At 38.7% G+C, this 25,098-nt stretch overlaps 1 protein-coding gene across 4 annotated transcripts in view; it reads left to right on the forward strand.

Annotated features, from left to right (window-relative positions):
- LOC114406323 (sterol 3-beta-glucosyltransferase UGT80A2-like) overlaps positions 1 to 24,539 on the forward strand; it is a 54,229-nt gene extending 29,690 nt beyond the window's left edge. For all 4 annotated transcript variants that reach the window (XM_028369010.1, XM_028369011.1, XM_028369013.1 and 1 more), the window contains 6 exons: positions 7,545 to 7,675; positions 8,678 to 8,780; positions 8,859 to 8,935; positions 21,867 to 21,914; positions 21,995 to 22,144; positions 24,109 to 24,539. In XM_028369010.1, coding sequence (XP_028224811.1) covers positions 7,545 to 7,675; positions 8,678 to 8,780; positions 8,859 to 8,935; positions 21,867 to 21,914; positions 21,995 to 22,144; positions 24,109 to 24,276 — 677 coding nt within the window. In that variant the 3' untranslated portion in view covers positions 24,277 to 24,539. The remainder of the gene's footprint in view (positions 1 to 7,544; positions 7,676 to 8,677; positions 8,781 to 8,858; positions 8,936 to 21,866; positions 21,915 to 21,994; positions 22,145 to 24,108) is intronic.
- The last annotated feature ends 559 nt before the right edge of the window (positions 24,540 to 25,098 follow it).

Here is a 25,098-nt window from a genome sequence, read left to right on the forward strand (position 1 = left end):
TTTTCCATATGCCAAACAGCCACGCTCAGACGTGCACTGTCAGCGTGTGGAGCCTTCGTTCAGGCAGTGTTTTGCATGCCGGCAACCCCCCCTCCTTGCGACCTAACCCCTAGAGTTTGGGGGCAATCAGACTTGTAGTGCTTGCACCCCCTTTGTTGTCTAGACTTCTGCTTTATCATTCATTGTTGTTGCAGGTTCTGTTCGTGTGTCCTATGGCGTCTTCTAGAGCTACTAAAACATCTAAACTTGAGGCCTTGCTTTCAAACTTCACACTTTCCACAGAGAAGTTGGACAGTTCCAATTACTCTACATGGGCTTCTGACATTCTCCTTTGGATTAGTGGTCAAGGGTACAAAGAACACCTCACTTCTATTGTTGATTCTATACCGAAAACTGAGTGTGCTAAGTGGCTAAAGCTTGATGCCCAGTTATGCAGTGTCATCAAATCCACCATTTACCCTTCTATCAAACCGGTTTTTCGCCCTTATGCTACATGTGAATCGGTTTGGTCAGAAGCAAGAGCTCTCTACACTAATGACGCTCAATGCTGTATGCAGTGTGCTAAGAGTTGATGACTCTCGTTGCTCCACAATGGTTTGATGGCTCAATGTCAATCTATCTTGGCAGACTCCATCCTGCACTCCATGACTGCAATGAATTTTTCCCTCCTGCTGTTGCGAAACCTGAAGAAGCCAAGAAGGAACTTGAAAATCGCAGTACCTTCTTTATGACGTTTGCCCTTTTTGGCTTGCCTCCGGAGTACTCTGCTACCTGTGACCAGATTTTGGGGTCTCCAGCACTTCCTACTATGACTAGGACATCTTCTGCTCTTCTATAGGTTCTACCTAAACGTACTAGTACCTTATCTTCAGTTTTGGTGGGTGATACTTCTGCTCTTGCCTCTCAGAACAGTGGGTTGACACGGTCTTGGAAGAATTGACATAGGTGGTGTGAGCATTGCCATAAGGATAATCACACTACTGATCGTTGCTGGAAAATAAATGGCAAGCCTCCTGATTACAGGCTTGCTCATTCAGCTAATGTGGCTTCTTCCTCAATAGCTGATAAACCTCCAACTACTGAGCAACCATGAGTCACCCCAGCAACATATGATGATTTTCTCCGGTGGTGTGAGAGTCGTCAGAACTCTGGTGCCGCTGCTTTGGTAGCACAATCTGGTAATTCATTTGCCTGTATCTCACAGTTTCCTACTCCAGGTCCTTGGGTGCTTGATTCCAGTGCATCTGGTCACATATTTGGTAATCACTCTTTTTTGTCATCCTTTTCCATGACCGACAATATACCTATTATTACCTTTGCAAACGATTCACAAACACAGTCACAGGGAATCAGCACCACCCATCACCTACCCTCCCTTACTATTGAGTCTGTTTTATTTGTACTGATTGTCCCTTTAATCTTCCTATTCATTGCCTCACCTAATCCCTTGACTGTTTGATAACAATCACTAAAGATACTGTTACCTTGCAGGACCGGAGTTCGGGACGGATGATTGGCACCAGATGTGAGTGTCTATATTACCTGTCAGCCTCACCAAAGGCGTGTTCTACCGCAACATCTCCACTTACCATACATGCTCAGTTGGGACATCCTGATCTCGTTCTTCAGAAGTTGGTACCTAGTTTATCCCAGTTGTTTTCTTTCCATTGTGAGTCATGTCAATTAGGAAAACTCATTTGTCAGTCTTTTCCTGATTGTGTCAATAAGCAGGCTGTGTCCCCTTTTGCTTTAGTCCATTCTGATGTCTGGGGTTCGTCTTGAATAATAACCCTCTCTGGTTTCAAATATTTTGTTATTTATAGATGATTTCAGTCACTTTACATGACTATTTTAAATGAGAAATAGATCTGAAATATTTTCCATTTTTGAGCAGTTTTATAATGAAATTCAAACCCAATTTGGGATTCTTATAAGAACTCTTCGCAGTGACAATGCTGTGAGTACTTGTCACATCAGTTTCAAAAGTTTATGGCATCTAAGGGTATTCTTCACCAAACTTCATGTGCCTATACCCCTCAACAAAATCGGGTTGCCGAACACAAAAACAGGCATCTTGTTGAAACAACCCGGACACTACTTCTCCATGGCAATGTCCCTTCCCGTTTTTGGCCCGATGCTGTTCTCACAGCCTAAAAGAAAACTAGAGAGATATTTGAGAGAAGTGAAAAACTGATAAAGGGAATAATGATTTTCATTAGCCAAATGATTCCGAGATTACAGATCTGTATTTATAGACAGATTTACAGATAACAGATTTTTAACTAACTTTGTAGCTGTCAACTGGCTTTGTAACTGACATTTAACCACTATGGTTAAATCTAACTAGACAGCTGCAGTTGAATAACTGCAGGTCTTTGTATTACTCTAATACTCCGCCTCAAACTCAAGGAAGTTGAGACTTAATCAAAGTGTCAACTACATTGAGTTTGCCCGAGAAACATAAACCTTGTGGCAGAAAGAGCTTTTGTCAGTGCATCAGCCCACTGATCTAATGCAAGAATGTAATGAGCAACTAGCTGCTTGGTGAGGACATTTTCCCTAACAAAAAAGATGTCAATCTCCCTGTGTTTTGTCCGAGCATGAAGAACCGGATTATGAGTGAGAGCCCCAGCACTCAGATTATCACTGAAGATCACATGAGTTCTGAATGGGACTTTTATTTCAGTCAGCAATGTCTTGATCCATGAAATTTCAGCTGTAGTTTGGGCTAGGCTTCTATGTTCGGCTTCAGTACTTGATCTAGCAACTACCTTTTGTTTGCAAGACCACCAAGAGATTAAGTTTGGACCAAAATAAACTGCAGCACCTGATGTTGATCTTCTATCATCAATGTCAGATGCCCAATCAGCATCACAAAGAGCTCTTATGCAGTAGGGTGGCCCCAAAGTCGCAGGTCTCAGATGAAGTCCATACAAGAGTGTGCCCTTGAGATATATTAGAATACGTTTCACTGCTGTCCAGTGAGTTTCCAAAGGGTTTGCCATGAACTCACAAACCTTGTTCACAGCAAAGCTAATTTCTGGCCTTGTGATTAAGTATTGTAAGGCTCCTACCACAGAACAATGCATAGTGGGATCAGCAAACAGATCAGAACCTGTCTTGATGAGTTAGTGTCAATTCATAGGAGAAGAGATTGCTTGAGCTAGTGTCATGTTAGTTTTCTGAAGCAAATCTCGAACATACTTGCTCTGAGTTAGTAACAAAGAATTATCAGGTTGTGTTTTGACCTCTATTCCAAGAAAATAGTTAAGAAGACCCTGCTGTTTGAGAGAGAATCTGGCATTTAGTTGAGAGGTCAGTTGCTGAATTAAGTCAACAGAACTTCCTGTGATGATGATATCATCCACATAGACCTAAAGATAGACTGTGTGAGATGATGTTGTGTAAATAAATAATGAAGGATCACATTTGCTAGCAACAAATCCAAACTGAATGAGAGTCAACTGCAGTCTTTCAAACCACTGCCTTGGGGCCTGCTTGAGACCATACAAAGGTCTCTTTCTTTAACTTGCAAACCAAGGAAGGATCAGAAGCTTTGAAACCTGGAGGTTGAGACATGTAAACTGTTTCATTGAGAAACCCATTCAGAAAAGTATTAGTCACATCTAACTGAAAAAGTTTCCACTGATTTGTAACTGTTTCGGGTAAGAATAAGTCTGATTGTAGCCGGCTTCACCACAGGAGAGAATGTTTCAGAAAAATCAAAACCTTGGACTTGATTGTCCCCCTTTGCAACCAATCTAGCTTTAAATTTATTAACAGGCCCATCAGCATTCTGTTTTACCCGAAAGATCCACTTGCAACCAATAGCCTTTCTATCAGGTGGGAGCGGTACTAAATCCCAAGTAGAATTCTTTAGACGAGCATCATACTCCTGTTGCATAGCTAATTTCCAGCTTGGATCAGATAAAGCTTGTTTTACACTTAAGGTTCACGGTGAGCCAAAAGTAGCGAGGGATGAATTCAGGGTTGATGTATACCAGACTTCGATCTGGTTTGTATTGGATGTGTATTTTCTGTTCTGGGAGGTGGGGACTCATTTTCAGCTGTAGAAGTAGTGGAAATAGAGACAGGGTCTGCAGTATCTTCAGAAGTAGTTGGCTGCACAGTGTGAGCAGTAGTAACAGTATCACCAGTATGGAATAATGATTTTCATTAGCAAAATGATTCTGAGATTACAGGTCTGTATTTATAGACAGATTTACAGATAACAGATTTCTAACCAACTTTGTAACTGTCAACTGACTTTGTAACTGAAATTTAACCACTATGGTTAAATCTAACTAGACAGCTGCAGTTGAATAACTGCAGGTCTGTGTATTACTCTAATACAGCCACAATCATATGCCATCAACTGTCCTCAAAGATCAAATTCATCATTCTGCGTTGTGATTTTAGGGACTGCTAGGGAAAAATTATAGAGGAAGAAATACTTTCACTATATTATTTTAGAAATAATAAGGATACATATATAGGCAGGGCTGCCTGATTACATAATAAATGCAAAATGAAAAGTAAATAAAAGGGATCAGATTCAGATCAAATCATAGAGATTTGATTTTGACTAAAATCCGATCAAATCAGAGTAATCTGATTCTGATTTAAATCAGAATAATATATGATCTTGATCCTAATTATCCAATTTGATTATTAATTCCAAAAATAAATATACAGCTGTCGACATGTTTTGTTTCCCCATACTCTTCTACATCCTATCTCTCCTCATGTCTTCAGTTCTACCTTCTTTGTTCATAATTTGCCCCCTAGTCTTTACAAACTATCAGCCCGACCCATCAAGTGTGTCTTCCTAGGATATCATCGGTCCCAGAAAGGATATAGGTGTTTTTCTCCTACATTCAATTGTTATTTCATCTTTGGTGATGTGTCTTTCTTTGAGTCGGTGCCATACTTTGAGTTTGTTTCTATTTTCAGTGATATTGAGCAATCCATCCCTTTGGAGATCCTTCTACTGCTCCTTGTCCCTTTGTATCACAGGAAGACTCATTTGAGCATCCTCCTTAGAACTGACCATTTGAGGTATATCACAGACGTCCTCGACCACTAATGGCACCTGCGCCTATTCCTATAGTTGAGACTGAGACCATGATCGACTCTTCCTTGGCTCCACTCATTACCTTACGAGATCCCGACCCTCCATCTATACTTGACCTACCCATTGCTCTTCGAAAAGGTACACGTTCCACATGTAACCCATCTCCTCATTACGTTACTTTGAGTTATCATCGTCTTTCTCCTTCACTTTATACTTGTCGTTCTTCTCTGTCTTTTGTGTCTATTCCTCACTCTACAGGTGAAGCTTTATCCCACCCAGAATGGAGACAGACAATGATTGATGAGATGTGAGCTCTCGAGAGAAGTGGTACCCCAATTGGATGCCGATGGCAAGATTGATCGTTTTAAAGCCTGATTAGTGGCAAAGGGCTACACTCAGGTGTTTGAATTGGACTACTTTGACACATTCTCACTTGTGGCCAAGATGGACTCTGTCAAATTGTTATTCTCTATTGCAGCCATTCCTCATCTGCCTCTCTTCCAACTCAATATTAAAAATGCTTTTTTGCATGGAGATCTTGAGGAGGAAGTATACATGGAGCAATCACCTGGTTTTGTTGCTCAGGGGGAGTCCTCTACCATGGTTTGCCGACTTCACAGACCCCTCTATGGACTTAAATGGTTTCCGAGAGCATGGTTTGCCAGATTTTGTACTGTTATCTCACAGTTTGGGTTGGTTCCTAGTGAGGAGACCAGCATGGCATAGCACAATTGAAGCAATACCTTTCTTGTCAGTTCCAAACTAAGGATCTTGGGAAACTTTGGTATTTCTTAGGCATCAAAGTTGCTTAGTCCAAGGATGGTGTACTGATCTCCTAGAGGAAGTATGCTTGTGACATCGTGGAAGAAACTGGCCTTATGAATGCTAAGCCCGTGGACACTCCTATGGACCCTAGTGTCAAATTGGTACCCGATCAGGGGGAGCCCTTTGCTGACAGGAAGATATCAAAGGTTAGTTGGGAAACTACACTATCTCACAATCACATGTCATGACATAGCATTTGCAGTCAGTGTGGTGAGCCAGAGCCAGTTCTTGAATTCTCCCTGCCAGGATCATTGGATTGTAGTTATACGGATCTTGAAATACATCAAAGGTGCTCTTGGAAAAGGACTTATCTATGAGGACAGAGGTCATGTACGGATTGTTGGATATTCAGATGCTGATTAGGCTGGGTCTCCTAGTGGTAAATGTTCCACTTCTGGGTATTGTGTAATCATAGGATGAAACCTCATATCCTGGAAGAGTAAGAAGCAAAATGTGGTGACAAGATCTAGTGCTGAAACCAAATACAGAGCAATGGCTCTTGCATCATGTGAGCTGATTTGGTTGAAGCAACTTATTAGAGAGTTTAAGTTTGAAGAAGCTGCACAAATTACCCTGATTTGTGATAATCAGGAAGCTCTACGTTTTTTTTTTTTTTTTTGGAAGGCTGAAAATATATATATTATTAATAAGATGACCAGTACCAGAAAAAGAGATTACAAAGCACCAAGTTGCTACCCTCCAAAAAACAACAACAAACAGCCAACAAGCAACCAGATCCAACCCCACTAAGCAACGAAAGTGGATATATTAGAGGACCAATGGTTGAAACTAGTACTAAAATCTTTATCCTTAGCCTTTATCCAAGACCAAGCTAGATAAATAGCATAGTCCATGACTTTACAAGGATCAAAACGTTTTCCTTGGAAAATCAGTTGATTCCTATGCTGCCATATAGTATTGCATCAAATCCTGTTTTTTATGAAAGAACCAAACACATTGAAGTGGACTGTCATTTTATTAGACAGAAAATTGAGTCAGGTGACATCATCATTAGATTTGTTCATTCTTGTGATCAATTGGCAGATGTGTTTACCAAAGCCTTGAGGGGTCCACGGGTTAACTACATTTGTAACAAGCTTGGTGCATATGATTTATATGCTCCAGCTTGAGGGGGAGTGTTGAATATCAAGCAATAATCTTTCCATTTAATGTTATATGGAAACTGTATCTCTGATTTAGAGGAAACATTATCTCTTCTATTTATTTGTAATCAATGCAATAATACTATATAAACTGGCATCCATGAAGTCTCTAGACACACAGTGCTTTCTGCCTTTCTCTATGTTTATGTTCTTCAACGCATAATACATTATTTCTTTCAATTAAGAAAAAAATTTAATGAGGTGGGGGAGAGGGGATCCTATCAGTTTTGGAACAAGAAGCCTTCTTCTGCTTTCCCTTTTGTAGAATAAAGCTTCAAGATTCCTTTGAGTGACTTATAGTAGTTTATTCAATTGACAATTGTTATTAGTCTTTCTAGCTTAAGTTCTCTTTTAACAGTAAATTTATTTTCTGATTAATCTTTATGGTCTTATGGATAAAAGTAAGCCTACTGCTTAAGATAAACACCTATACTATATTACTTGATTCTTGGTTGAAGGATCTGATGTGTTCTGCTTTGCAGATTGGGGACCAAAAATTGATGTAGTAGGGTTTTGCTTTCTTGATCTTGCGTCAAACTATGAACCACCAGAGTCCCTTGTAAAATGGCTTGAAGAAGGTGACAAACCTATTTACATTGGATTTGGTAGCCTGGTGAGTCTTTTTTTCTTTCATTATATATTTTATTTAACATATTATTTCTATATGCTAATAAACCTAACTGTAGGAATTTTGACTCTTTAGCCTGCCAATTTTAATGCGTATAACTGAATGTTTGTTGATGAGAAGGTGTTTTCTAATTTCCATCTATCACAATTCACAGCGTATGTCAAGGTTCTGCAATATTTATCACACCCAATTATGAAATCTAAATTACCTCTAAATGATAATATAAATGGGAATCGAGAGGTCTAGTTAGTTTGTCTCTATGTTCCGTTGTTGTTGGGGTAATAGGCTTTTAAGGCTATGATATTAAGGATGATGGAAGTATACTCCTTTGGTTAACACTTGTTTGTTTGTGTTCTTATTTGTTTCTCTCTAATATTTATTTTGGAGCTTGCTTAAAGTATTAAGAGTATTTGGAGTCATCTTTTGTGGTCAAGAATGGGGACTACTCGGTAGGAAATAAATCATGGGTTAAGGAAATGTAACCAATCCTAAGAGAAAATGGGGAGATAGGATAACACTTAATACCAAAGCATAATATAAGATACTCTAAAATATAGTTAGATATTTTCATATCTTCTAATACTCTCCGTCAAGCTAGAACTGTCTAAGCTTTAAACTTGTCAACAGAAAAAAGAAATTACATAGTAGCATAGTAGGACCACAATGAAATTCATTCCTTTTCTCTTTTATTATCCAATATATTTCAGCTTGTTATATATATATATATATATATTTTTTTTTTTTTTTTAAATTTTCTCAATCAGTAGTTTTCTCGTGGAGAGGATATCTTATCCTCCTTTCAATACTTCTTTCTTTTTCTTTTTGTAATTTTATCTTTTATTTATCTTGTGGAGGATTTCTTATCCTTCTTTCTATGCTTGAGCTTCTCTTCTCTTCTCTTTTTAAATTTCTTTTCCTATAAAAAGGAATGATTTTTATCTTTACTTTTTAATCTTATTCCGTTTTTCTCTCATTCTTCTGTTATAGCCTGTTCAAGAACCAAAAAGGATGACACAAATAATTGTAGATGCATTGGAGATCACTGGACAGAGGGGCATCATCAATAAAGGATGGGGAGGTCTTGGGAATTGTAAGAATATTTCTAATTCATGTTTTCTTGATGGAATTTAGTTTTATGTTTTTTTCAACAACATATGTTTCTTCCCAGTGGCAGAACCAAAGGACTCTATATACTTATTGGATAATTGCCCGCATGATTGGCTTTTCTTGCGTTGCAAGGCTGTGGTAAGATTATCTAGTTACTTAGTTCATCCATTCTAAAAATCACATTGAAATGTTGCAATAAAAGATCATAATTCTGCCAATTTTTTAAATTCTTTAAGTTTGTTGAAGTTGTAACTTTGTTGGATTATTGTGGCCTGCCTGCTAAAGCTTGCTGGTTCAAATATGAAAAAGTCTGTTGGGCACACACATGGCTTACATCTTTTAGAAAAACTATACGAGAACTTCTACAAATTAGCTTATGCATAAGCTGGTTTTAGCTTATGAAGAAGATCATTTTTTTTTTCTTTTTAGAAGTACTTCTAGATAAGCTTACCCAAACAGACCCATAGGCTAATATCATGTTTCGATGTTGCTAGAGAGCATAATTTATATCTTGAATAAATCTTTTGTTCAATTTATGTTCATTTTTTTTTCCACTTAGATTAATCAAGTATTTCTGTTTATTGAAATTCTTTTGTATTGTAACAAGAGTTGTTTTCATAAACTCACCCTATGATAGATACGGACCATGTAGCAACCATTCCATACCAAGACATTGTGATGAAAGAGCCCAAACCCATATAATCCCCATATTTGAATCCTATACTTTAATTGTTAGACTCATCTCTCATACTTTGTAATTGGATTGTAACATTCCTAGAATAAATAATCAAATTCAATTGAATATAAATAACTCAAACTAAATTAAGAAATTAAAATTAATAATTGATGAATTTATTAATAATTATAGATTCATTGTATAATAAAAAAGATAGATTCAAATTAATTTTTTTTTATCAGCGAAAATATATTTATATATATATTAGTGAGAGTACCAGGGGTACTAAGGGTAGAAGATTATTACTAGGTAGGATGCTGGATCCAATGATATGATCCAAGCTAAACACCTAATACACTGTTACATTGACCATTCAACTGCCCTGCTATCCTAGTTACAGAAAGTTGCTGGTAAGTTACTAGACCAGTAATTATAGTGCATTACAAACCCTTTCTCCAATTCTTTGAACCAAGACCACAGAAGGAACATTGCATCTTCCAGCATCTTACTTCCAATGAATGGTTCATTTGAGAAAATAATCCGATTTCTATGCTGCCAGATGGTCCAGGTTAGGGCTACCCACTAGCATTTCCATCTGCTGTACTGCTTCCCTCCATGTAGGCCATTTGTATGCTGTATGAAATGTTGGCTTGGGTTGGCAGAAAATGCTCCCAGGTTGTTAATTCAAGATAGGGATTCCCACCATAGGGGTTGTGTTTTTGGACAGTCAAAAAACAGATGGGAAGCTTCCTCCTCTTTGTTTCTGCAGAAAGGGCACAGTGAGTCATTTATCTGTGTTTGTCTCCTTCGCAAATTAGCTTTAGTTGACAATCTGTCTCTGACTAGCCTCCAGGCAAAGATGGCTGCTTTTGCTGGGATTTGTAGCTTCCATATCTCCACAAACGCATCATCCAGATTTTCCTCTGCTACTTCTTGCAGCAAGTGGTATGCACTCCTTGTAGAGTAGTGGCCGTTGGGTTCTGGTTTCCATATCTGCTATATGTCGATGGATAGAGATCTGTGATATTTCCTCCAAAAAACCGACAACCGTGTCTACTTCATTGTCAAATAAAGGCCTTATCCATTGAAGTTTCCATTCCTAGGCTGTTTCTGTATGGCTCCCCACTTGTTGAATGACTTGTTGTTGACAAGAGGTTTGAAACAGCCTTGGGTATTTCATCATTAATGCCTCCCCTTCTCCAGACCATCTATCCTCCCAGAATCTGATTTTGACCCCACACCCCACCTTCCATTTTGTTTCATTTTGGAGTACGTAATTCATTTGATATTCATGTCACCGCCATTAGATCTTGCCACCATATTGATTCATTGTTGGCTCTTCTACCTTCAGCTATTGATCTCCACCCTCCATACTTCGAATCCAATATTCTAGCCCAAAGTTTTGTATTTTGCTGTAACATGTTCCACCTCCACTTCTCCAGCAGTGCTTTATTGAATGTCCTGATGTCTTTTATTCCCAAGCCACCCTTTTCCTTTGGGAGACAAACTGTTTCCCATTCGACCCAAGCAATTTTCTTTTGATCCAGCCCACCACCCCATAGGAACCTTCGCTGAATTTGGACCAGCTTGTCCGCCACTTTATTGAGAATCCTGAAAAAAGAAAGAAAATAAATTGGGATAGATGTTAGGATTGATCTTATAAGAGTCACTCGCCCCCCAAAGGATAACAATTGTCTTTGTTTTCATCTAGCTAGTTTTCTCTCACTCTTTCTAAGGATTAGATCCCACAGCTCACTACGCCTTGGATTAGCCTTAGGTATTAAGGCAATAAATGAGGCATTGCCTCCCCTTGGGAAAGTACCATGAGCATGGAATTCATCTAGAAAGCGGAAGATATCAGGTTTCAGGATCTGCCAAAATTGCTTGATGAACTTGAAATTGAGTCCATCCGGGCCTGGGCTCTTTTCATTACCGCAATCCCATACCGCCCTCCTTATTTCTTCCTCACTGAAACTACCCACTAGCATTTGGTTTGCTTGTTGCCCAATGCTATTAAAGCTGATGCCATTTAAAGTTGGTTTATTCTGCATGGATTCTTGGAACCAGTGCTGAAAAAATCTGCGGACTTCCTCTTTCACTCTGCTTGGTTCCTCAACCCAGGAACCTTTTATGAACACTCCATTTACTGCATTAGTTCTTCGATTTGAGTTGATCAACAGGTGGAAGTAGCGGGAGTTATAGTCACCTTCTTTGATCCACCTAGACCTCGCCTTTTGCCTCATTAGTGATTCATGTGACTAGGCTGCTGTCCACAAATCTTGCTGCAGCCTCTTCCTGTTCATACTTTCATGGGAAGTCAGCTGTCTATCAGCTATGTCAATTTCCAGCTTATTTAACTCAACCTCTATTTTTTGAACCCTCTTGAAGGTGTCTCCAAACTAATCCTTGTTCCATAGCTTCAGCCTCTCCTTAAGACATTTGATCTTTTCTTTGAGTACATAGCCGCCCCCACCCACTTTGTTGTGTTTGTGTCCTGCTTTCCTTAACCATCTTCCCAAATGACTTATACTTAAGCCAACAATCAAGTATTCTGAATGGTTTGGGCCCCCAATCAGCATTTTTAGATTTGAAAAGCACTGGATAGTGATCAGAGAAATTTCTTTATAGAATAAACTTTGAACTAGCTGGCCATTTGGTGAGCCATTCTGAGGAAACAAGTGCTCTATCCAGTTTGCTTCTAGTTGTCCCATTTGGTTTGAACCAAGTGTATTTTCTCCCTATACATGGTGGCTCAACAACTTCAAGATCCTCTAGCCAGTCATTGAATTCATTGATGGGTGTATCATCCGCCCCCCTCTGTGATATGGCCACCCTTTCCGATATATTTCTGACACTGTTAAAATCTCCCAACAGGCACCATAGTCCATTTGGATTCAGATTCTTGAGCTGTCTTAGAGACTCCCATAATACTCTCTTGTTTTGAGTATCACAAGGGGCATATATGTTGACTATAAACACCTTCTATGCTTCATTGCTCCATACCCCTTCCAACGGAATAAACCCCTACCACTGACCCTTCTTTCCACATTAAAACTTTTCTCACTCTACAAACATAGTAAACCACCTGCTGTATTTGTGGCAGGCTGCATTTCCCAGGTTACATCAGTATCTCCCCATATAGACTGGCACATTTTGGTGTCAATTTGCAGTTTCTTCGTCTCCTGAAGGCATAGCAGATTTACTCTGTGTTTCCTCACTAACCTTCTGATTACAGTCCATTTGATCCCCCTCCCTAACCCTCTAACATTATATGTTAAAATGTTCATGGGGCACACTTCTATTTCCCAGCTTCTCTGCCTCTTTTCTATCTCTGTTTTCCATGGCCAAAATCATGTCAATAATGCTCTCATGATTTGTACCACATGACACCCCCATTTGTTTTGCCATGTTCCAATGATATTCTGCCTCCTGCAAAATGTGTGAGCTAGCAACAGTTGAGGTTGGTGCTGCACTCATGGGTGTTAAATTCCCCTTTCTGAGCATGCTGGTGTTCTCGAGGCCCACTTTGGTCTGATCCCAATTTATATGCTTTGTATTATCATTCATTTGATGGTGGGCCTATTGCTTTTTGCGCCATTTGCTCTTCGAATACACCTTCAAAGATACCGGGGTATCAGGTTTGTTAATAGTTGGGCTTAAAACTTGTTCAGTTAAAGTTGCTTGGGTGGTGAGGTTGGTAAGGCCCAATAACAATGGCCCGCTAGCACCATCACTCTGATCACGTGCTTTGCCTTTGGTGTTGTTAACACAACTTTTTAAACTCTCAGTGCTATCTACAAATAGGATAGGTGTACCGTTGGATTTGTCTAGGGCTGGCCCACCAGGTCTTGTGTTGACTTGTGATTTTTTACTCTGCATATAATCATCGGAGACCGGTTCAAAGGCCATATCTGCCCTGCTTTGCTTTTTCCTGCTCCCCCCACATGCGTCCATTTGATCTTTGCCTTTTCCTTATTTGCGTAAGCTGGCACTATCTCCATGGTGGATTGTGTTGTTGACGCCGTCCCATTTCCAGCTTTCAGATCAGGCGCGCCATCCTCGACATTCGTGCTAACATCCCACCTACCAAGGTTATTAACACCCTCGCTCTATCCAACCTCCGGAACTTCTCTATGTCATCATCAATCTCCACCAATTCCCCTATCGCTGCAACAAGCTTTCGAATCTGCGCCGCATCCCAAGCCACTAGGGGAATGCCCCAACATTGCACTCATACTGGTCTCTGCCTTGTTCTCTTCAAGGAATTCCATTTCTCCAACGTTTGGAATGGTGTCGACCCGTGCTGAGCTTCCTCTGTTGACACCGCTTCCGCCTTAGTATCCGAGAGACCTAGGAGTAAGAACATGTCGTCCCCTAGGTATTTTGGCACGATGTCTGGCCCAAGTTCCCATGAAATATCTTCTTCAACTTCATTGAGTGTCTTCATGTTCTTCAGTCGACCCACCCACGCATCGGAGAACCACTGTTTGATTCCCGCCGGAATGTCAAGGTGGACCGATGATTGTGACCCATCGTAGCTGGACCTCACGCTGTCTGGACCTCGCCTCTGCCCTGGGATCATCGCTGTTGTGAGCAGGGCCTTCTCGTATTTTTTTGATCAGCAAAGATAATACTTTTTATATAAATAAAAGAGTACCAGAGGTACTAGTATACATAAGGTTAACTACCCGAAGAATGGTTCCGACTCTGATTAAATGGAGTCTAGATTCGAACCACAACCAGGCAGAACATATTAGTAAAATGTATTGACAAGCTATGTTGCCAATCTTTACTGATACAAAATGCCTACTCTAAGATTACTATTCCATTGATTGAAGTGCATTGAAAAATCTTTCTCCAAATGCATCAGCCATGTCCACAACATAAAAGTTGCGTCTTCCATAACTTTGTTGCTGTCAAAAGATTCATTTGATTCATTGGAGAATATCATCTTGTTCCTTTGCTGCCAAATTGTCTAGGTCACTGCCAGCCACCAACACTTCCATCTATTAGCCCTAGTCCCCTCATTCAATATAGATCCATGGTGTAGGAAATGATGTCTTGGATCATACGGTAAGGCTGTAGACTTCTTCACCCAAGATAGTGTTTCCCACCAAATAGGTATAACTTTGCTGCAGTGGAAGAACATATGTCCTGCCTCCTCTTCCATGTTTGTACAAAATAGGCATCTCCTGTCCATAAGCTGGACTTGTCTCCTATGTAAGTTTGCTTTAGTAGGCAGCCTATTTCTAAGCAGCCTCCATGCAAACACCCCATATTTTAGTGGCACCTTCAATCTCCACAGCTCCTCAAAAGCCTGATCTTGAATCCCCTCAACTGCTGTCTTCCTCATCCAATTGTAAGCTGATTGCGCCGTGTATCTCCCACTTGGATCTGCCATCCATTCCCACTCATCTCTTCTCTGTGTGTGGATAGTCTTCCCTTCAATGTCTTGTAAGAAATTAACAGCCATTGGGATCTCGTTTTCAAATAGTTGTCTCCTCCATGATAAGTTCCACTCCCAACCCCCTTCCTTATGGCCTCCCATCTGCTGGATTAAGTTGTTTTGCTGGCATGAAATTAGGAAGAGTCTAGGATATTTCGTTACCAGTGATGTCTCTCCATCTAACCACATATCCTCCCAAAATTTTATGCTGTCCCCACACCCCACCCTCCATTTTACACCTTTTATTACATCCTCACCTTGTTGTGTTGTTTGGAAGATCGACTTTAGGTCTCTCCACCACAATGACTCAAAGCTATCACCACCGTTCTCTTCTAAACCCCTCCACCCTCTGTACTTAGACACCAGTATCTTCGCCCAAAGCTGTCCCTCATCATGAAATAAGTTCCATCTCCATTCTCCAAGCATAGCCAAGTTGAAAGTGCTTGTCTATGATACCCAATCCACCTTTTTTTCTGGAAGGCATACTGTGTCCCACTTGATCCTAGCAATCTTGTTTGTGTCTGATCCTCCTCGTCACAAGAATCTGCGTTGCAGTCTGACTAACTCATTATTCACCTTCTTGGGGATCCTGAAAAAAGATAAAAAGTAAATGGGAATAGAGGTTAAGACTGACTGGATAAGGGTCACTCACACTTTTTAATGATAGGTTCTCATAGCTGCCCCCTCCTTTGATTTGCACCTATAGGTATACCTATATAGACAAATGGTATGGACAATAAACCACAGTTCAAACAGCTGGCTGCATCAAAGTTCCACCTCTCCGACATACCGATTGCACCAAAATTACTTTTTGAAAAATTAATTTTCAGGCCCGATGCAAGTTCAAAAGACCTCAGAATTGCTTTAAGTGCCTTCACATTCTCCATTGATGCCTCTCCAAAAAATATTGTATCATCCGCGTATTGGAGTATGCTTATGTCAACACTGTTTGAGCCCACTTTGAATCCCCGGAATAAGTTTTTTCTACATGCCTCTCTCACTAGTCCAGTCAGTGCCTCCGCTACAATATTGAATAGGAATGGTGCTAGTGGATCTCCCTGTCTTAAGCCTCTTTGTGGTGAGAACTTGGACGAAGGGCTACCATTTACCAATACTGAAATAGATGCAGATTTCAAGCTCCCCTCTATCCACTTTATCCATTTGGGGTAGAATTGCAGCCTTCTCAACATATAGAAAAGAAATTCCCAAGATACCGAGTCATATGCCTTCTCGTAATCTACTTTGAAGACAATGCACGACTTCTTTCTTCTTTTTGCCTCATCCACCACCTCATTTGTCATCAATGCACTTTGTAACAAATGTCTATCCTCTATGAATGCGGACTGCCTCTCATCTATTATACTTGGCATGATCTTTTTCAGTCTGTTGGCTAACAGCTTGGCCATTATCTTATACATACATCCAATCAGTGATATCGGTTTGTATTCATCCAGAGCCTGGGGATTTTCCACCTTAGGGATTAAAACTATGAATGAAGCATTGCATCCCTTTGGGATGATTCCATTGGTGTGAAATTCATCCAAGAATCGCAAGACATCAGGTTTTATTAGATTCCAGAATGTCTTGATGAATTTGAAATTAATTCCATCTGGGCCTGGGCTTTTCTGGCTTCCGCATCCCCAAACTGCGTCTTTTACCTCCTCCTCCTGAAATCTGGCAGTTAACATATCATTCTATTGATTGTTAATTGTCTGGAAGCCAATCTCATCCAGCCGGGGTCTTTGTTGATCAACCTCTTGGAATCTATGCATGAAAAATCTTCTAGCTTCCTCTTTTACCCTCACCGGCTCTTCAATCCATTCCCCCTCGATCCAGATTCCATTCAGATTGTTATTTCTACGTGTTGTGTTGACCAACAAATGGAAAAATCTTGAGTTACAATCACCTTCTTTGACCCATGTAGCTCTTGCCTTCTGTCTTAGTAGAGATTCATGCTATTGTGCAGCTATCCATAGATCTTCTTGGAGTTGTTTTCTGATTATCATCTGCTAAGGAGAGAGTGGTCTGTCAGCCAAGTTCACTTCTAACTGGTTTAATTTTCCCTCAATCTTCTTATATTTCTTTAAAGTATCTCCAAACTGGTCTCTATTCCATGTCTTCAGCCTTTCCTTCAACTTCTTTATTTTTTCTTTCAACACGAATCCACCCCACCCACTCTGCTGTTGGGACAGCCAACATTCCTTCACTATTGACTTGAAAGATTTGTCTAGAAGCCAGCAATCCAGGACCCGGAATGGCTTTGGTCCCCAGTCTACAACCTTTGACCTAAGCAAAACCGGACAATGGTCAGAAAAATTTCTATCCAATGGGTGTTGGATGCTGGCTGGCCATTTTGTAAGCCACTCTAGAGAGACTAGAAATCTATCTAACTTGCTTCTTGCGGTGCCATTGGGTCTAAACCATGTAAATTTTCTTCCAATCCATGGCGCTTCCTCCACCTCCAAATCATCTATCCATTCATTAAACTCTCAGATATTGCTTTCCTCCATCCCCCTTTGACTAACTCCCATCCTTTCCACCGGATCTCTGATGTTGTTAAAATCCCCCATGATGCACCATTGTCCTCCCTGATTGGCTGTTTTCAGTTGTTTGATTGTTTCCCATAGTACTCTCTTACTCTGCATGTCACATGATGAGTATATATTGACAATATGAACCTGCAGTGCCTCCTTAATCCATAGGCCTGTCAAGCAAATGAAACCATTCCCCGCTACTTTCCTTTGTAATGTGAATGTGTTTTCAGTCCACATACACAGCATGCCCCCTGCAGAATTAATTGCTGGCTGCACCTCCCAAGAGACTGTTGTGTCCCCCCACATTGCCTGACACATTGATCTCCCAATACTTTCTTTCTTGGTTTCCTGAATACAAATCATGGCCAACTTCTCTTTTTTGACTAATCTCCTTATTGCATGCCACTTCACCCCCCTACCTAATCCTCTCACATTGTATGTGATAATATTCATGGATTATTGCTCCTATTCCCCACTCCCTCTACCTCTTTTTGGTCTCTATCCTCCATTTGCATGAGTTTCTCCACTATCCTTCCCTGTTTTTCTATTCCTGTTACTCCCAAATTAGTTGCTATTTCCCATATCATTTGTGCTTCCTGCTCCTTAGTTTTCGCTACCTGTGGGGATTGATGTGTTGTTTTGTGAGAGAGAAGATTTTGGCCAAGCATCTCTCAATTGTTCATATTCCAGCTTTGGATCATTGGGCTAATATTCTAACTAGACCCCTGTCTGCATCAAGATTTGAGGCTCTGAGAAGCAAACTCAATGTGAAGAGTGTTTCCAATGAAAACTCTCCCCCTTGAGTTTGAGGGGGGTTATCAGTATATGTCAATGTATAACTGTGAAAACAATTTTGTATTTTGTCTGTAAGGGCTGTTAGCCTTTGCTAACAGCATCCATTCTATAATGAATATCTACTGTAAGGGCTTTTAGCTTTTGCTAATAGCACCTATTTCATGTTAGTTAGTATTTCATGGGTTCGAATCCGGAAACAGCCTCTTTGCATATGCAAGGGTAAGGCTGCGTACAATATCCCTCCCCCATACCTTCGCATAGCAAAGAGCCTCTGGGCAATGGGGTACGAAGTTTTTTTTTTAGTAATTCAGGGAGTACGAGGGCTTCTCTAACTGCACCTCAACAGGATCAGTTAGTTAGCTTTTTGTTAGAGTTAGTTATATTGTTTAGAGGTCTATAAATACATGGATTGTAACTACCTCTAACTAACTTTTCAGATTAATAGAATCAGCTTTGTTCTCCTCCTTTTTTTTCTCTGTTTTTCTCTCAATTTATTGAAAACAACCTTTTGAAGATAGGAATTTAGAGCAAGGTTGTAATACTCACGATCATTGTCAGTTCCGAGTACCTAAATCATGCTTTGAAATTGTGTTTGCACCATATTGTGAAAATTTTCAAATATCCTGCCTACTTCTGATTTTTCCTTCATTAGAAACACCCAAGTCATGCGTGTGTGATCATCAATAAAGGTGACAAACCATCTTGAGCCAGTAATGTTGTGAACTTGTGATGGTCCCCATACATCACTATGAATTAGTGAGAAAGGTTTGGATGGTTGATAGGTTTGGGGTGGGTAATGGCTGCGTGTATGTTTAGACAATTGGTAGATTTCACACTGAATATGTTTCTTGTTTTTATTGAATAATGAGGGAAACATCTTTTCCAAGTACATGAAATTTGGGTGGCCTAATCTATAGTGCCACAAAATGACAGGATTATCACTACTTGGAACTGCTGCTGCTACATAAGAATGGTTCTTGAGTTCTTCTTCTGGTTTTTCAACTTGAAGGAGAGTACAACACACTCTTCAGCGTTGCCAATCATCTTCCCCAACTCCACAATCTGAAATTCACAAAGGTTTTAGAAGAATTTAGTAACACATTTCAAATCTCTTGTAATCTTGCTAATGGACAGCAAGTTCAAGTTTTGGCACATACAGAACTGATTCAAGTGTAATATATTGTGAAATAATGATGGATCCTTTACCCATGACCTTAGAATGAGTTTCATCAGCTATCCGGACAGTATAATTATAGGGACATGGAGAATAACTACTAAACAAAGTAAAATCTCCAGTCATGTGATCTGAGGCTCCTAAGTCAATGATCCATGACTTTGTTCTTTCTTTGCTAATGTTTAGGGCATGTAAAAAATTGCCTCTTTGAGCCACTACAGTAGTACCACCTTTTTCTGCAATTACCATAGACTGTTGAAGCAGTTTTTGAAGAGCCTCCATTTGTTCTTTGCTGAATGGAGATGAATTAGAATTTACCTCAGCTAGTTGATGGTCAAAGGTTGTGTTGCCTCTGCCTTCCTTGCTTTTGAACTGCCTGGCTTCTAAAGGTTTTGCATGAATGATCTAGCATGTTTCCTTGGTGTAGGTTTTTCGGGTTAAAGAGAATGCTGATAGGTCAATTAATAAACTTAAAGCTAGATTGATTGCAAAAGGCTACAATCAAGTCCAAGGTTTTGATTTTTTCTGAAACATTCTCTCTTGTGGTAAAGCCTGTTACAATCAGATTAATTCTTACCTTGGCACTTACAAATCAGTGGAAGCTCTTTCAGTTAGATATGAATAATGCTTTTCTGAATGGGTTTCTCAATGAAATAGTTTACATGTCTCAACCTCCAGGTTTCAAAGCTTCTGATCCTTCCTTGGTTTGCAAGTTAAAGAGAGCTTTGTATGGTCTCAAGCAGGCTCCTAGGCAGTGGTCTGAAAGACTGCAGTCGACTCTCATTCAGTTTGGATTTGTTGCTAGCAAATGTGATCCTTCATTATTTATTTACACAACATCATCTCACAGTCTATCTTTTGGTCTATGTGGATGATATCATCATCACAGGAAGTTCTGTTGACTTAATTCAGCAACTGACCTCTCAGCTAAATGCCAGATTTTCTCTCAAACAGCTGGGAATTCTTGACTATTATCTTGGAATAGAGGTCAAAACACTACCTGATAATTCTCTGTTACTAACTCAGAGCAAGTATGTTCGAGATTTACTTCAGAAAACTAACATGCACTAGTTCAAGCCATCTCATCTCCTATGACCTCTACCTGCAAACTCACTAAAACAGGTTCTGATCTGTTTGCTGGTTCTGATCTGTTTGCTGATCCCACTATGTATCGTTCTGTGGCAGGGGAGCCTTACTATACTTAACAATCACCAGGCCAGAAATCAGCTTTGCTGTGGCAAACCCTTTGGAGACTCACTGGGCAGCAGTGAAACACATTCTGAGATATCTCAGGGGCACAGTCTTGTATGATCTTCATCTGAGACCTGCTACTTTGGGGCAACCCTACTGCAGAAGAGCTCTCTATGATGCTGACTGGGTGTCAGACATTGATGATAGAAGATCAACATCAGGTGCTGCGGTTTATTTTGGTCCAAACTTAATCTCTGGGTGGTCTAGCAAACATAAGGTAGTTGCTCGATCAAGTACTGATGCAGATATCGAAGCCTAACCCAACTACAGCTGAAATTTCATGGATTAAGACCTTGCTGACTGAATTAAAAGTTCCATTCAGAACTCCTGTAATCTTCTGTGATAATCAGAGTGATGTGGCTCCCACTCATAATCTGGTTCTTCATGCTCGAACAAAACACATGGAGATTGACATCTTTTTTGTTAGAGAAAATGTCTTCACCAAGCAGCTAGTTGTTCATCCCATTCCTGCACTAGATCAGTGGGCTAATGCACTGACAAAACCTCTTTCTCCCACAAGGTTTATCTTTCTTAGGGGAAAACTCAATGTAGTTGACACTTTGATAGTCTCAACCTTCCTGAGTTTGAGGAGGGTATTAGAGTAATGCACTGACCTGCAGTTATTCAACTGCAGCTGTCTCAGTTATATTTAACCATGGTTGTTGAAAGTCTGTTACAAGTTAGTAAGGTGACAGTTAGAAGTTAGTTAGAAATCTGTCTATAAATACAGATCTGTAATATCATAATAACTTGGCTAATGAAATCATTTTTCCTTTTATCAGTTTTTCATTTTCTCTTCAGATTTCTTTTAGGGTGTTACATATATGCCCCAACTTGAGGGGGAGGGTTGAAAACAATTATGATTGAAGGTTACATGACTTTTCAGATTCATGCATCAGTAAAGGAATTGAGTTTACTGCCGTTTATTGTACTCAAATGTAATTAACTTTTGTGTGTGTGTGTGTGTATATATATATATATATATGACCTACCGAGTGTTTTTTAACTCAAGTAGCTCACTAAATATAATTATTCAACTTAACCATAGGACAAAAATTTGGAGAATGTTACTGATTTTGAGTTGTGATCAAGTAGAAAAATCCAGGTTACATGAGTATAGTCATCAATGAAAATCCAGTATGAATTATCTATTTGCAAATTTTTATTCTTATAGTTTTATCCATTTGTTGCAGGTTCATCACGGAGGTGCTGGAACAACAGCTGCCGGGCTCAAAGCTGCTGTAAGAAATTCATAACTTTATAAATCCTTTATAATTATTTATCTTTTGATTATGCTTTTGATATTGGTATTTTGTGGTAGTGCCCAACAACCATAGTTCCTTTTTTCGGCGATCAACCATTTTGGGGTGAGAGAGTACATGTTAGAGGAGTTGGTCCTCCACCTATCCCAGTTGATGAGTTTTCGCTTCCCAAGTTAGTTGATGCATTAAAACTTATGCTGGATCCCAAGGTAAATATTAGTTTCATGAAATATCAAAAATATATGCAAAAGCCAACAGAGAGGAGCTTGCTTCTTATAAAAGTAAATTATGAAGCTAGATTCTTTAAGTGATATGAATATAGTTTGCAAATTATAAATGTGAAATATTCTCCTAAAAGTCAAGCTTGAGAAATACTCTAAGTTATGTTATCTTGAGTAACTTATGCACCTTAAAAAGATATTTAAAAGGGTAATTGGACTGCTGAGCTGTATGCTTTTAGTAAATGATAAATAATAAATAACACAACTATTGAGATATTGGAAGATTAATGTAGACTATTTTCTGTTATTATTTTGTATTACTCTTGTGTATATATTATAGGATTGTTGTATTTAGGAAGGCATGTTGTGTTTTAGAATATCTGATTGATATCTCCTAGATTTAGGATATTCTTTCCTCTTTTCATGTTCCTTGTACCTATTTATACACATACCATTCGGTGCTATGTATCAAGTCAATAATATCAAAATATTCACTTTTCTATCTTGAATTTAGTTTGGCACTGTAAGAGTATGAGTAGTGTATATGAGTAACTAACTCAGTTTACTTTACTACTGTAATTAGTTAACAGTTAGCTTTAGTTACTTATATACACTACTCATACATTCTCTTAGAATGTGGGTTTGAGCCTAATTCAACTCCAAAAGTTAGTTCATACAACTGAGAGTTGCCCCCCACTTATACACCTTATCTTGATCTTATCTCTAGTTGATGTGGGACTTAAGTTTTACCTAATACATCTCTTGATGCCCAATACGTTTGGGCTTGGTGCATAGATAATATGGTGGATGACCCTTTTAATAGATCTAGCATAGACTCTGATACCCTGTAGGAACTCTAGAGAGTGAAAAAAAGAGATTTGTATATCTCATTATAGATTGTACAAAAGGCACTGAGATCTCTGACAATAACAGTACTTATACTGTTGAGATTCAGTTGAGAAACTGTTGTAACTGAAAAGAAACTGAAGCTAACTGATAACTAACTACAATAGTAAACTAAAGTGAGTTTGTTACTCATATACCCTACTCGTATACTCTTACAGGTACTAAGTGCAGTAGGAAAATGCATACTTTTCTGGAAGAGAAGATGATAGGTTAACTGACATTTTAGTTGCCCTTCTGTTCCATGGTATATTTAGGGCTGCAAGTGATGATGATGCAACCTTAATACCTCTAGAATTTGCAAAAGACATGCTGAGAAAATGCACGATGAGAGCTGAAGCTTTAATACCATGTTATTATAGGCGAAGAAAATGATCTTTATTTTTCTACATCGATCAAAATTACCTGAGTTTATACTGGAAGAGATTGCTAGGAGAGATCCTACACACACTTATTACATAATAAATACAAAGATAAGGAGAAAATAAAGGAGAATAAACAAATCAATTTGAATAATCTGATCTCGATCTTAAGTACTTAAATCTTTTAGAATCCTTATTTTTGAGTTTTGAAATAAAAACACAAACATGATACAACTGTCAACGTCTTTTAATCTGTATTTGAAATTTAAAATAAAAGCACATACAACTATCAACACTTGTTTTCAAGTTGGTGCAAAGATGTTTGGCATTTCCAACGTATAAAGAATTCTAAATTAGGTCTAAACAGTTTTTAGTAAGAATGTTTGTGACTTGTGAAGTAGGAACAAATGGCATGCAGTCTTCATGAACCAGTTGAAGCTGGATCATCACAAGTTTATGCTAAACTCAGTTATATCTTAACTTGTTATTTGTTTTATATTTCTCGGAAGAGGTAATGGAGAGGTACATGTATAGACTCTGCTTGTCAAAACTTAGTCCCCAGACGAGGGAAACTTTCATTAATTTTTTAGGTGTTCTGCGAAGCAATACAATGTTGGTGGAATTCTTATTTTTTGTTGGGTGCATTATTTCTAAAGATAACCGTTACATTGCTTAATATAATTCCAGGTAAAGGAACGTGCAATTGAACTTGCTAAGGCCATGGAAAATGAGGATGGAGTGACAGGAGCTGTGAAAGCATTTTTTAAACAGCTTCCTCAAAAAAAACCAGAGCCTGATGCAGATCCGCAACCCACTAGTTTTTTCTCTGTAGGAAGATGTTTTGGTTGTTCCTGATTCAAATGCAGTGGGTGAAACCCCACTTTTTGGTTATTAATGGTGTAAATCACAAATAGTTCTGCATCTATGGGATGTGCCGACTTGTCACCCTGTCATGTGATTGTATAATTTCATGCATCCTTCTATTCGTACTATTTAGCTTGAGATTCAACTTGTATGTAAACTAGCATAATACCCGTGTGTTCGCCGGGTAATGTTGGATTTTATTTGTATTTTAAAACTACTTTTACATATATACCTAAAATAATATATTATTATTATTATTATTATATATATATATTTTTTTAAATGACATTTTTTAAGTTTAAAATAATTAGTCTAAATATAATTTAAAAACAAAACAGTATTAATGTAAAAAGATTCAAGTGAAAAAATAATATTAATGACACAACTAAAATATCTTAAGTAATTTTTATGTGATTTTTAATACATGTAACGATACTTACATTAGTCTCAATCAAGTTTATTATACTCGAGAGTTTATGTAATCTCGTAGAAATTTCATAGATTTGACTCATGGACTTAATTCAGTAGAGTATTTTTATTGAAGGCTTGATGTTGAAAAACAAGGGTTTGATGTTGTTAGAGATGAAAGTTATTTGATTCGTGAATAATATATTAAATAGAGGTATGTTAAACTATAAATCCACAGAAAACATTTCAAATTACTTGTGTTTGTTTAATTTTTTTTAACTTGGTGAGAATTTATTGAGTTTATCTAGAGTTTATTAAAAAAAAATTTGCACACTGTCGCAACGTCACAATAGGATGATGAAATAAAATATATCATAAATAAATAAATAACATAATGATTTTCCA

This window comes from Glycine soja, chromosome 3 (assembly GCF_004193775.1).
Source record: "Glycine soja cultivar W05 chromosome 3, ASM419377v2, whole genome shotgun sequence".
In the NCBI taxonomy this organism is placed as follows: Eukaryota; Viridiplantae; Streptophyta; class Magnoliopsida; order Fabales; family Fabaceae; genus Glycine; species Glycine soja.